Source organism: Passer montanus, unplaced genomic scaffold (assembly GCF_014805655.1).
Source record: "Passer montanus isolate IOZ18808 unplaced genomic scaffold, ASM1480565v1 scaffold41, whole genome shotgun sequence".
NCBI lineage: Eukaryota > Metazoa > Chordata > Aves > Passeriformes > Passeridae > Passer > Passer montanus.
The window spans coordinates 1095078-1107917 of record NW_024368930.1 but is presented as its reverse complement, the minus strand read 5'-3'; the positions used below and the strand labels follow the sequence as shown (position 1 = coordinate 1107917).

Sequence of the window (12840 nt, the reverse complement as noted above, 5' to 3'; positions counted from 1 at the left end):
ACTTGCCACTTAGTTTGAGGTCAGCAACCTCTGCCAAGAGTTCGCTTAATTAACGGAGGTGACCTGATTGCTGTTGGGCTGGAGGGTGTGGAGGAGGCTCACAGTTCACACAGACTCCATGGGTTACAAGCAGGACAAGACAGAAAAGTTGACAAGACAGATGCAGGCTGCATCTCTTGGCATTATTTCAGTGGGGAGGAAGCCCTGGTTTTGATGTGTAATTAAACCTTTACAGCTGACAACACCTCAGTGACTGTATGTCCCCATTTTCCAGGGAAAAAAGCCTTTAATTGCTGCTGATTTCTAAAAGAACCCCACACACTCCAGTACTTTTCCCCAGCACAGTTTGTTGGGCTGGGGCTCCCTGTGCCTGGTGCACCCAAAGTGGCATTTCCCAGTCAGGGAGCTCTGTGCTCTCGTGTGCAGAAGCTGATTTTCCAGGATGCAGAATATAAAATAGGCTGTGTACTGAGTGGGAGGTTCCAGGGTATGATACGTGGCTGCACAGTCCTTGGGAGCCAAGTAAAATACTCCTTTTCTATATATAGTCACCTGAAATCCAGCAGCAAAGACACTTCGGAATCTTGCACTCAAAACTTTAAGAAGCACTTTTTGCTCCTTAATATTGCCATTTTTTAAATTATTATTTCCACATGGTTTTGCAGGAGTGCTAAATGCTTTCATGGTGAATTCAAAAGAAATCTAAAAATATGAAGAAATTTAAAAAAAGGCAGAAAATTTTAAACGCTGCCTTTTCCTGAGGAAAATAATTCACCTTATTTGTGTGTGAAGCAAAGACTGTGACTTCCATGATTCCTTTGCCCAGATCTTTCCTGTTCTGTACAATTAAGGCAAAGATTTTCACAGCCACTGTGGTTGGATGTCTCAATTAAAAGGGACTGACTTTGCATCTTTATTTGGGCTCTGGGGTGACAACAGAAGTGAATTTTGCAAGAGCAGTGACGAGTCTGACCCGACTCCCAGGGACCCCTGGGCCTCTGGAGTCTCAGACCAAATCAGCAGCTTTTCACCTTTCGTCACCAATTTAGGAGTGTACATTTTGGAATATTCATTTTTAGATAATATCAGTTGAGAAAAGAGGGGGGAAAAAAGTAAAATCCAGTGCTGGATCTGAGCAAACAGAGAGGTCAGTGGTTAAGTTCTGCCTTGTGTGTTGTATATGCTGAAATGTCCTTTTATGAAATGAACCCACAAAATGGAAGAGTAGCTGAAAGCTGTAACACTTGGCCATGCAGCATAGGTCAAAGGTTACCTTTTTTTCTCAAAAATGGTTTTGCAAATCTTTTTCAGAGCTGATAGATACACACCTTAGCTGGATACAAAACATTATATGAAAAAGAATGACTGTGATCTTTGATCCAAGCAATCAAAAAGAAAGGTAATTGGTATTTTTCTGCCTTTTCTCCAGCTGTGTGTTTCTCTTAACCTTTATTTATTTATTTTTTCAATTAAGAAGTCATGCCCCTTTTTATTTGGCGTAGAGGGTTTAAAATATTTAATTTAATTTAATATTTTTATTTTATCATTCTTTTTCTTCCCCACTTGTGTAGCACAGAGCTGTCCTGAGGTAGCTGGGGTCTGGTGGGCAGGGAAGGAGAGCTGGGGCTGTGCATGCTGGGCTGGAGCAGCTGAAGGATCCTTCCAGGCAGGGCAGCTTTGAGGGCACTCTGCCAGCCAGGGCCAGCTTTGCTGCACCAGCTCCTGCCCAGGGCTTTGCTTTGCATGTCCCAATTTATCCTGGGCACTGCAGGACGTGGAGAGTGCAGGGAGGAGCCCCTGGGGCTGAGCTTTGCCTTCTCTGAGGAGCCCCTGACTGCTGCAGGATCCCCAGAGGGTCAGTGCCACACGTGTGGAACCCCCATGGCATCCCTGGTACCCAGGGGATCTGAGGGATTGTCGCCAGAGGGTCAGTGCCATGTGTAGGGAACACCCATGGCATCCCTGGGTATGGGGTGGCGCAGGTGGAGCTGTCCCCAGAGGGTCAGTGCCATGTGTGTGGATCACCCTTGGCATCCCTGGTACCCAGGGGATCTGAGGGATTGTCCCCAGAGGATCAGTGCCACACGTGTGGAACACCCCTGGTACCCAGGGGGATCCATAGGGTGGCACAGGTGCAGAGGGTGTGAGCGTGGCACCCTCACAGGGTGACATTGCCACCTCCAAGGGGCTCCTTTTGTCTCTGGGCTGCTGGGACACAGCCCAGTGTCACCCCATGGAGCACACCCCCATTTCCAGCTGGGAGGAGGTGAGGGGGGCTTGGCTGTCAGTGGGGCCTGAGCAGGGGCTGGTGCCCACCAGAGGCACACAGACTGACCCCAGGTCACCTCCCTGGGCATCCCCAGGGCTCTGTGCCACAGCAGGAGGTGACACAGGACACGCTGAAGGGGGCCCAGGCGTTTCCTTGGCCTGCATGGCTCCTGGCAGCTGTAATTTCAATATCTTTCTTTATGATTTAATCTTTCGTTATCTTTGCATATGTGCCTGTGGCCTCATTTAATCAGCTCTCTCATTAAACAGATCAATAGTGGTGTGATCCAGAGCAACCAGTGCCAGGCACCTTAAACACCAATGTTTTATTTATTAATCACATCATCTCCTGTTCCTCTCAGCTAGAAATGAGCAAATAATGAGAACTGATACTGGAGATACATTTTAACCACACTGCCAAAAAGAGACAGCTGGGAGTTCAGGAGAGCAGGTTCAGCCCATGCCCGGGGCTTCCTCTGAGGTTTGGGCACGGCTCAGTTTGCTGGTTTGGTCCAGGCAGATTTGGTCAGGCTCAGTTTGCTGGTTTGGTCCAGGCAGATTTGGTCAGGCTCAGTTTGCTGGTTTGGTCCAGGCAGATTTGGTCAGGCTCAGTTTGCTGGTTTGGTTCAGCCAGGTTTGGTTCAGGCTCAGTTTGCTGGTTTGCTCCAGGCCCAGTTTTCTGGTTTGGTCCAGGCTCAGTTTTCTGGTTTGGTTCAGCCAGGTTTGGTCCAGGCTCAGTTTGCTGGTTTGGTCCAGGCAGATTTGGTTCAGGCTCAGTTTGCTGGTTTGCTCCAGCCAGGTTTGGGTCAGGCTCAGTTTGCTGCAGCCTTCTGCTGAAGCCCAGGTCTCCTGGGTAGCCCTGGCTCTGGGCACACGTGCTCACAGTTCTGGAGCAGATCCCCAGGGGTGTGTGATTTCACTGGCCTTGGGCTGGAGGTGATTTCAAGCCTGGAGAGCCAGCCATGCCTTGGGATCATTTTGGTTGGGTTTAGGGACTCTGGTTGTAGGTTTTAGTGCTGGGACAAGCCCTGACACACTCCAGTGATGCCCACCTAACCTGCACTAACACTCCTCTCAGCACTTGGATTTGGGTGAAGTTAGGGTGACTGTGGGATGTTCAGGCCAGCTGATAACAGGGAGCTCTTGGCATTCAGGTTCTCCCAAAAAACCCAATTTTCCACGTGGAAGAGCTGGCAGGGAGCAGTCCTGGCTGTGCCTGTCCAGGGGTTAATGCTTCACACTGCTCCCCTGCAGCTTTTCAGCCCTGTTCAGGCTGCAGCCCCCTCTAACCTCAGCCCACAGAAGCCACTGCTGACCTCAGGGGAGGGAAAGTGAAGTTTGCAGGCTGAGTCAGCACTTCCCCACAGCATCCAGCCTGCCCAGAGCCAGCCCCAAGCAGGGAACAACCAAAGCTGGACCCCCAAAGCATCTTCAGGGAGCGCCACTGAATTTTCTGCTCGTGTTTCACTTAATATTTAACCCTTCCGAGATGCAGATTTTCCATGACTGTACGAGAGAAAAGGACTAGGTAAAACTCCTCTGCGGTATTTTTGGTAGCACAAACAAATGCGTTGATAAATAAATCGCCTGCAGCCTCAGCCCACTTGTTCCTCAAAAGGAAATGACCCTCTAAGAGTGGGTGCCCACTTCTTTTACCTCACTGCTATTTTTAGCTGAGGCTGTGAAAACTTTCCATTGAAGACCTGCTCCTGTCATTTCCTGGGCAGAGCAGGCAGGAAGCTGTGAGCGAGCAGGAGGAGGCTCTGCCTCGGGCTGGACCAACCTCCCCTCCCTCCGGCTGCTGCCTGCACTGCAGAGCCCCCAGATGTTCCTTCTGTGCCACAGCTCACCCACAGCCAGCAGGTGGGATGCTGGGCAGCAGCATTGGGCAGGAATTCTGCTTTTCCTGCCCAAATCATCTCCAGGAGGCACCAGGCTGCCTCAAATCGGCATCTCCCAGCTGGAATTAGGATGGGCTGTGACTGGTGGGATTTCTGAGCATGGAGTTCCTGGGGTACAGCCCCCCACGTCCAGCAGCAACATGGAGCCTTGAAAAAATACAGATTTTACTTTCTCAGAGACAAATCCCAGCATGCAGAGAGGAAGGAGATTCAAAACCATGAATTGGAACTATTAAAAACTAATTAATGTTAGAGACTTACCAGAGACTGGGCACCAGATTTTTTTTAGATAGGGGGAAGTAGTGAAATTCTATGTTAATTAATACTATGCTAATTAATACTCATAAACATTTATTAGAACTTGGATAGAATATAGAGGAGTCTTAGAGCTGCAAACGTGAGGATTAATCAGTCCTGGGTGAGGGCCTGCTTTGGTTTGAGTTAGTCCCTGTTTTAGCCCTTAAATATCAACAGGGAGAAGTCATTTAGATCTGGGGTGTGAAACTTAGAAAATTTCGTTTTCTTGTTTAAAGGCAAATTAGTCAGAGTCACTAAGGAGTTTCCACACCGTGATGAATACAGCACCAAGGGGCTGCAGGTGAAATGGAGCCCCAAAAAGGCAGTTCTGGAGTTCTGCATCAAAATGCTCATGGTTTAGATCTCTCCTAATCAAAGTGCAGAGATTTCTGCATGAAATTCTAGGGAGCACCTGAATTCTAGAGAGAGAGTTGTTGTTCCAGGAGGTGCCAGAGGGTGCTTTAGGCAAGTGAGTGTGAAAAGTTGCCAGGAGACATTGGCTGTTGTAAATAAAGTGATATTTTTCTGACTTTTAAACAGAGCAGAGTTCTTCAGTGTCTCCCCTTGAGCTTTATGAACAAGCCTGTCCCAGCCTCTCACAGCAGCTGGTGCTGCATGCAGGTTGTTTGTGCTCCACTCTGCAAATAAATGATAATAAAGATGTAAAGCAGCGAGAGTCTAGAGAGGGATTAAAAAATACCAAACATAAACCACCCAAATGCAAACTTCTTCACCTGAATTGCAGTCTCTGTGTTTTCATCACTGTCCACTACATTTCCTCCACACCTGGCCCTTTTCTCTTTCAAATATTTTTCTTTCAGCCTAGTGAAGCTGTTCTAATGCTTAGGTACCTAGAGATGTTCCTTCCTTTTCCCCTGGGGTAGGGGCAGTGTCTGTGGCAGAGCGAGTGTGTGTGAGGGATGTGGCAGCCCTGGGCAGTGCAGCCTCTCTGTGTTTTAGGGCACCTGAATCACACTGAACACAGTGAAACCCTCTGTCCACTCCTTCCCCCTTGCCTTCCAAAAATGTGTAACCTGGGCAGACAGGACCATTATTTATTATTTAAATTTTAATAAATTTGCGTATGAATGCAGAGGGGATGTTTGCAGCTTGACTGCCCAAGGATTGCTTTTACTTTTTCCTTGTCGTGATGTTGGAAGTGTTTTAATGTTTCCTCCTCTTTCTTTTATTTCCCAGTTAACGAAATTATCAGGAAGGAATTTTCTGGACTCCCTGCCAGAAGTCAGACATAGAAGAAGAGATTTGTGAGACAACTTTTACCGAACCCTTCCATAAGTGACCTCTTAGATCCTTCAGTGCCCCTGCAACCCCCGGCTTCCTTCACAGTTCATCTCCAGGCAGAGACTCAGTGCAAGGAACAATGAATTGGCACCAAGTGACAGCCTTGGCTGAGCACCTCGCCACCTCTGTGTGTAAACAGCACGAAGGACACCCTTCCTTTCATCCAGAGACCACATTGTTCTCCTGGAACAGAGCATCTGTCTGAGGAAACACTTCAAGCCTGCTGCAAGCCATGTGTCTGTGCGTCCGTCCATCGCGGGAGACAGAGCTGTCCCCTGGGCAGGGCTCAGAGCCTGGGGTGGCCCCTGGGGGTGGGCAGGGGGGAACAAAGAGTCATCTATTCCGTGGAAGAGCAGCACCATCCTGCAGGTGATGTGCCCTCCAGGTTTCCAAGCCCTCCTGAGCAATGTTATTATTGCAGGGAACTGAGGCAGCCGAGCTCACTCAGCCTTCTTCCAGTCCAGGATCAAAAGCCAGTTTGCTCTGAGCACTGTGGTTGGTATTTCAAATAGGAGATCCCAGCTGAATCCAGGGATTTTCTTCATTTTTCTTGTCAGACTGGATAGGAATTTGAAGGAGAGGGATTCTCATAACCAACCAGTGAAAAGAGCAATTCAGCAGTTGCAATGCCTGCCCCAAGGTAAAATAAACCCAGGTAAACCAGAGATTAATATATAGGAGTCACAGTAAACACCAAAGATTTTATGATTGATCCTTATTAGTATTAGGCAGTGTATGAACACATCTTAGATATTTTCTCTCTAACAAATGGTTGCTGTTTCTTTTCATGTAGAACCTGCTCTTGGCTCATAACTTGTCTCATTTAGCAGCTGGAACATTTACTCACCTAAGCTGCAGAGGAAAATAATTGCATCTTACAGAAGCCATACATTCCAGAGAAAATAGACACTTATTTATATTCACCTGGCCTCTTTAGCTTTGCAACGCTACCAGCAGTTCCTGGAAAGGTTCCATTTCCATGGGAGTTAGTATTTTGTTATGTTTTGCTTCGTGTGTTAGAATATCCTGTCCTGACTCCTGCTTAGCACATTCCAGGTAACCACTGCCACCTGCAGTTTAGAATATTTAGGGGAGTCAGGTTGGAATATTTAGGGGAGCCAGGGGTAAAAAGGCTTCTGAGTGGGAAATCAGTGTACAGTGAAAGATAGCCATAATATTTTAGGAATTACATAGTAATCTTTCCTGGTTTTATAAATAAGGAATGCTGATATTTTCGGGAATGCAGAGCCTGAGTTCTGCTCTAGAGCACAGTGAAATTAATCCAGTTTTCAGTTGTGTCACAGTAAACTTGGCGGAATACCAGTGTGTCCCCTGCTCACAGCAGGAATGAGGGATGGGAATTCAGCAGAGCAGCCTCCAAAGTGGTTCCCCAATATCTCAAGAAAGATTTTGCACAATCCCTGCAGAGCGTGGCTTGGCCCGACAGAAATCTCTTCAGGACTATCAGGAAGAATATATTTTCTGCCAGTGAAAACTGGTGCTTAAACTCTGCAGGGTCTTGGGGTTAGAGTGGCAAACAGAAGCATTGGGTTCTTCAGAACACCTGAGCTGGGGCTCAGCTAGAATTCGGCTCTTGAACAGAAATCTGAATTTCAGGAGAATTTCTGAACTCCAGATTCAGCCCAGCTCAGATCCAGAACCAGAGCAGAGCCCTGCACATGCCAGCCTGGCATTATTGGCACCCCAGGCTTCTGTTCATGCTTTGTGAGGGTCAGACCTTTCACCCCAGAATGATTTCCCTGTATCCCCACACCCAGAACTGCCGGGGTGCCTCACCCTGGTGCTCTCCTGGTGAGCTCTGCCCTGCAGGTGCCCCGGCCAAGCCCAGCCTGGAGCTGCAGAGGTGAAAATGGCTTTTTGTAATCGCTGCCTTTGCAGGAACAGAAGTGAGGCCGGCCTTGCTGCAGAGGGGATTCCTGTTAGACAGCACTCAGCAGGGCTGGCTGGCTCACACACCTCAAAAAGCTGTTCTGGATTGTTAAAAGCTGTCCGTGGGCCAGCATCTGACACATATTAAGGGGTTTTTAGTGCAGTCTGACGAATTAGACAATTTGGACATATTCTAAAGGCCAAAAGTTGCCTTGTCAGAAGTTCTGTGCTATAGCTGAGTTAAAGAACAGACCAAATGCATCTCCCACTTTCACACTTGGATGTATCAAACGTTTTCCATGATCCAACCTGTAAAGTACAGGAGAAATGTAAAAAACAACCCAGAAACCCATCCACAGAAAAAAAAAAATCCTCAGTTTACTGGCAGAACCTTCTCTTTTGCTGGATTTTAAATTGAAGCTGAAAGAAGCCCAGGAAGGTCTTTTCAGATCTGGGATGTGCTGCTGCTGCTGCTGCTCTGGTGATTTTCTGCAGCAGCTACTCATCAATTTCAGAGAATAATTTTTGCATATTTATTTTTAGATAATATCAATTTAGAAAAGGGGTTGGAAGTAAAATCTAATGCTGGATCTGAGCAAAAGAAAAGGTCAGTGTTTAAATTCTACCTTCTGGATTGTAGATGCTGAAACGTCCTTTAATTAAATTAACCCCCAGAAGGAAGGAGTAGCTGAAACCTTGGGTTTGGAGCAAAGGCTGTTCAGCAGACAGTGCTGCACAGGAGCTCCCTGCAGCCAAAGGACACAGATTTCCACTGTGCTCATGTGTTCTTCAGGCCCTTTGCTACACTGGGGACAGAGGGTTGGGGCTTGATTTGTTGGATTTTTGGGGGTTGCTTTTTTTTGTTTGGTTTTTTGGTTTTTTTTTTTATTTTTTTGGGGCTGATTTTTTTTTTTTTTTTTTTTGGGGAAGGGGTTTTTAATGTGCTACAGGTGCTCTGGCCACGCTTGCATTGACTGTATTCCTTCCTCCTCTTCAATGCACAGGTATTAATCTGTGTACATATACAGTGTACAGTGTCATTTATGGAATACACCCACACAGAGAGGGGCTATTGCCACGGGCTGGTAGTGACAGGACAAGGAGGAATGGCTTCCAACTGACAGAGAGCAGCTTTAAATCAGAAATTAGGATGAAAATCCTCCCTGGCAGGTGGGGAGGGCTGGGCTGGAATTCCCAGAGCAGCTGTGGCTGCCCCTGGGTCCCTGGCTGGGTGCTGGGAGCAGCCTGGCACAGTGGGAGCTGTCCCTGCCCTGGCAGGGGTGGCACTGGGTGGTGGCTGAGGTCCCTGCCAGCCCAGCCATGCCCTGCTCTCTGTGGGTGCATTATTTTATCCGTGGTTAGCAATGAACACCCGTGCAGAGCTGGCTCCAGCTCAGCGTGGAGGCTTCCCCCCTTGTATTCTGTGTTCTAGGGGTTCAGGCTGTGCTGCCCCATCTGCTTTTCCATGCAACAGTAGTTAAACCATTCAGCTTCAACCACCTTTGTATTTATTTCTGGAGAAAAGGAGCATCCTCAGACGTAGTGTTGTGCATTGTTGTCTCTTTAAAAAGGGAACTGATATGTTAAAATCATATAGCTAGGCTGAAGAATTTCAATATATACAGTACTAAATTATTTCCTGTTCTTGCTGAGCAGTGTTTTCCCAGTATTAGGGATTTCTGTCACTTAGTACAGCTTTCTCTCTGTAGAAGCACAAGCTTAACCTAGGAAGAGTTAATAGCATTTTGTGAGCAATTTGTTCTCACTTTATCTGGAAGATAGCCATATTTGCACATGAGGAAATTCTGTCTTTCCTCAGTTATCTGAATGTTTCACCACAGTGCCTTCCTGCCATTGTACCAAAGGCCCACAAATATCTTGTCTGCGGGGTGAACAACTCTAATGCATTTTCCATCAAAGTTGCACCATGTGAAGTTCATGGGGCATGTTGGAACTCAAAAGTTCATCTCTTTTTATTTGTCTTTTGTGCGTGTGTGTGTGTGTGTGTATTTTTTTTTAACTTCCATTTTTCCATCCGAGCTTTGGCTGCGAATACAGGATGAGCTTCTATAAACTCTGCATCAAATATACATAGAATAAAAATCATCATTCATGATATGTAAACAGTCTGAGATGGAATGGGAGTGGGCAGATATCAGGAAGATTTTTTTTTTGTCAGTTCTGAGTGTTGGAAGTCGAGTTTGCCAGGAGAGGAATTGCTTGTGAAGATACTTGCAATGAAATACAAAGTCCTGGTTTTGTTTTTCTCCATGAGAATGAGCAAAATGTAAGATCTGAGCAACAGCAGTGGAGTGAAAGTGTCTCATGTATGTTGTTTTTACTGGGAGAAAGAATGTAGAAGAGTCATGGGTTTTGCACTTGCTTTATTTGTATCCATGTAAATATGTATCCCTCTGTTCTCCCCATAGGAATACAGCATTTCCTGAATGTAGAGGATTCCCCAAACCAGCACCATATTATTCTCTATTGTATAAAAAGCTGCTGCTTCATACCATATCTAGACCAGTTCTCAAAGTAGCTAGCATGTTTTTTTAAAGTGTATTTTGTAATCCCTGTCTTTACAACAAAGGTGACTGTGCTTTTTGTCTGACCAAATATGCAACAACTTTTGAATTAAGGTTTGTATTTATAAAGGATCAGTTTTCATTTTCTGAATGCCTTACTTTTCTATGCAATTGTTGTTGAATTGTTGTTGTCGAATTGTTGTTGTCCTAAAAAAAAAAGAAAAAAAAAAGATGTATTTGATAAATTTCCCAAAGACTTCAAAGACAGCTTTAAACGCTTAAGAAATATGTTTCTAAATATTTCAATCTGACTTTTCCCCCTGCATTTCTTTCCAAATTGCTACTTAATAGGGAACAATGATCTGCCAGATGGGACTCAAGAAAATGACTGTCTTAATTTCAAATCTTAAACTGATTCAGATCCTCATAATTTTTGCACCACTTAAAACGATCTGATGTCCCAGTTTAGCTGCAGTACTGTGTTTGTTATTTATGTTCCATATTCCTGTGCAATAGGAAGAGATGCCACTGCTGGGTCTCAGTGGGGTGAATTGTAAAATTCTCCAGAAATCAGCTCTTTTTCTCATCAGTTACATTGCAGTGGTTTCTTACCTGTGAGGCAGCACTCTGCCATCACACGTTGTAATTCTTTATTCATCTCAGTTCCGAATGAATAATCCACCTTTTGGAATGTTTGACACCAGATTGGCACCTGTGCCTTTAATTCCTGCTGGTTGAAGTGCAGGGCTCTCAGCTGACAGCAGCTCCTCTAGCTGCCAGCCAGTGTCCAGCCCACTCTGGTCTGTTTAGGGTTTGTTTAGACATTTGTGTTGTTTCAGCGGTACAAAAACAGAAATTAGTACCTGCACATTGCAATAAACTTCACCTGAAGGTGCTGATGCTGCAAAAGATGTCCTCAAATGCAAAAAGTTACCTGGGGGGGTGAGTTTCATTCTGTAACTCCTAAAATAGCAAGATTGGGTAGAAAGCTCCAGAAGTGTCAGAAATGAGTGGTGTTTGTAAAGGCCAGAGCCCCCAGGTGTGCTGCTGGAAGCAGCACTTACTGCAGGATGGCCTCGAGCATCTGCTGGTGGCACCTGGGCACAGAGAGTCTGCCAGGCTGGCCTGCCTGGCACTCACGTTTTTCTCTGTGTAATTATGAAGTGATTCCCCCCAAGTCAGCCCTCCCTGCCCTGGATGTTCGGGTAAAGCCATATTTTAATAGACACACGAGTTGTCACTCACATCATCCTAACAGATGTCTTTTGAACCAAGTTGCCTGTTCAAAAACCCAACTGTCACAATTGAAAAGGGGTTTATATCATTCACATTCCTGCAACAACGTTGTTAACCTCCAATGTAATGATTTTTTGCTATCTGTAAAGTATTTTTATATATTGCCTATACTATGGTAGACTAGCAATAAATGAAAGGGCATCATCTGCTGCAAGGGTGTTTGGTCTGTTCTTAAATACCTTTACTGCCTTTGATAAATGAATATTGGGGGCCGAGTCACCCACTTGTCTTCTTGTCCTGTCACCCTCTGAAATACTCAGGAATGGGTGTGCAAAAGGATTGCAGAGCATGGAGCATTTCCTCACTAATGAGCTGCAGAGCATGGAGCATTTCCTCACTAACGAGCTGCTCAGCTCCCCTTTTGGGGGTCCCACCCAGGCCCTGTGCCTGAGACTGGTCACACAAATGAGACTTCTTCATTTCCTCTTGGTGTCTGTTTTCCCTCTTTTAATTTTCTCTCCCCAATAAAAAACCCCAAATAATCCACACCAACAGGTACTGCAGAGCCTTGACCTTAATCAAGGAGTAATTTCCATCTATGTAAATGTCCTTCTGCATCAGTAAATGCTTTTTTGGAGACTGGGGATGGACTCCACTTTTTTTTTATTTCATCTAAATCTTAATTCTGCATTTCTCTGCTGGAGACACTAAAAGAGACATTTTCATACTGCTGTGCTGGAGGGATGCCCAGAGCCCATTATGGCCCAGTGAGAGTCGAGTTTATACAGCGTTCAATTAAAGACATTTACCTTAACAAAATCAATATTATCCTTTGCATTTAAACCCCGAGAATTCAAACCATATTCCATGCATTTGTTGGCCACGGAGCAAGTGTTTTGCCTTGCTTATTCACCAAAGCCTCAGAGCAGGGGCCATGTGGAAGTTCTTAACTCCCAACCCTGCACAAAGGCTGGAACCAGACAGGCTTCGCCAACAAAGAAGCTGTTACTGGCGAGGAGAGAACATTTTATGATGAGCAAATATATGGCACACAGGATTTCAGCTTTATTCAGCAACAGGAAAATTTAAGTAACTTAACCTGGAAATTCCACAGCTCTGGTCTGAGAACTTGAGCACCTGACCTGATCCTCTGGCTTTAATTTATGTCTTGGGGCCGAATTAAAGGACTACAACAATACCCCAGGTTTTTCGTCTTAACGGGAAATTTCCTGGATTTTGTAGACTTAACTCGCTCTTCTGTAACCCTTCAACAGAGCTGACTTTTTTCCCAGTTTTCAGGGTAGCAGCAAGGAAGAAAAACCCATGTTTCTAATGAACATCTGGGTCTCGTATGAGCACTCGCGTGCTCCGCTGTGTAAATACGCCATTTACAGCTTCTTTTTCTTTTTTGAAATACAGAT

The 12840-nt window shown here is 45.7% G+C and overlaps 1 protein-coding gene across 3 annotated transcripts in view; it reads left to right on the top strand.

Moving 5' to 3' along the window:
* Window positions 1-8527, top strand: part of NFATC2 (nuclear factor of activated T cells 2) — a 73135-nt gene extending 64608 nt beyond the window's left edge. For 2 of the 3 annotated variants that reach the window (XM_039719433.1, XM_039719436.1), the window contains exon 10: window positions 5664-8527. In XM_039719433.1, the coding sequence (XP_039575367.1) occupies window positions 5664-5719 (56 nt within the window). In that variant the 3' untranslated portion in view covers window positions 5720-8527. Of the gene's footprint in view, window positions 1-1311; window positions 1400-5663 lie in introns of all 3 variants that reach the window. The other variant, XM_039719435.1, reaches the window with a different exon arrangement.
* The last annotated feature ends 4313 nt before the right edge of the window (window positions 8528-12840 follow it).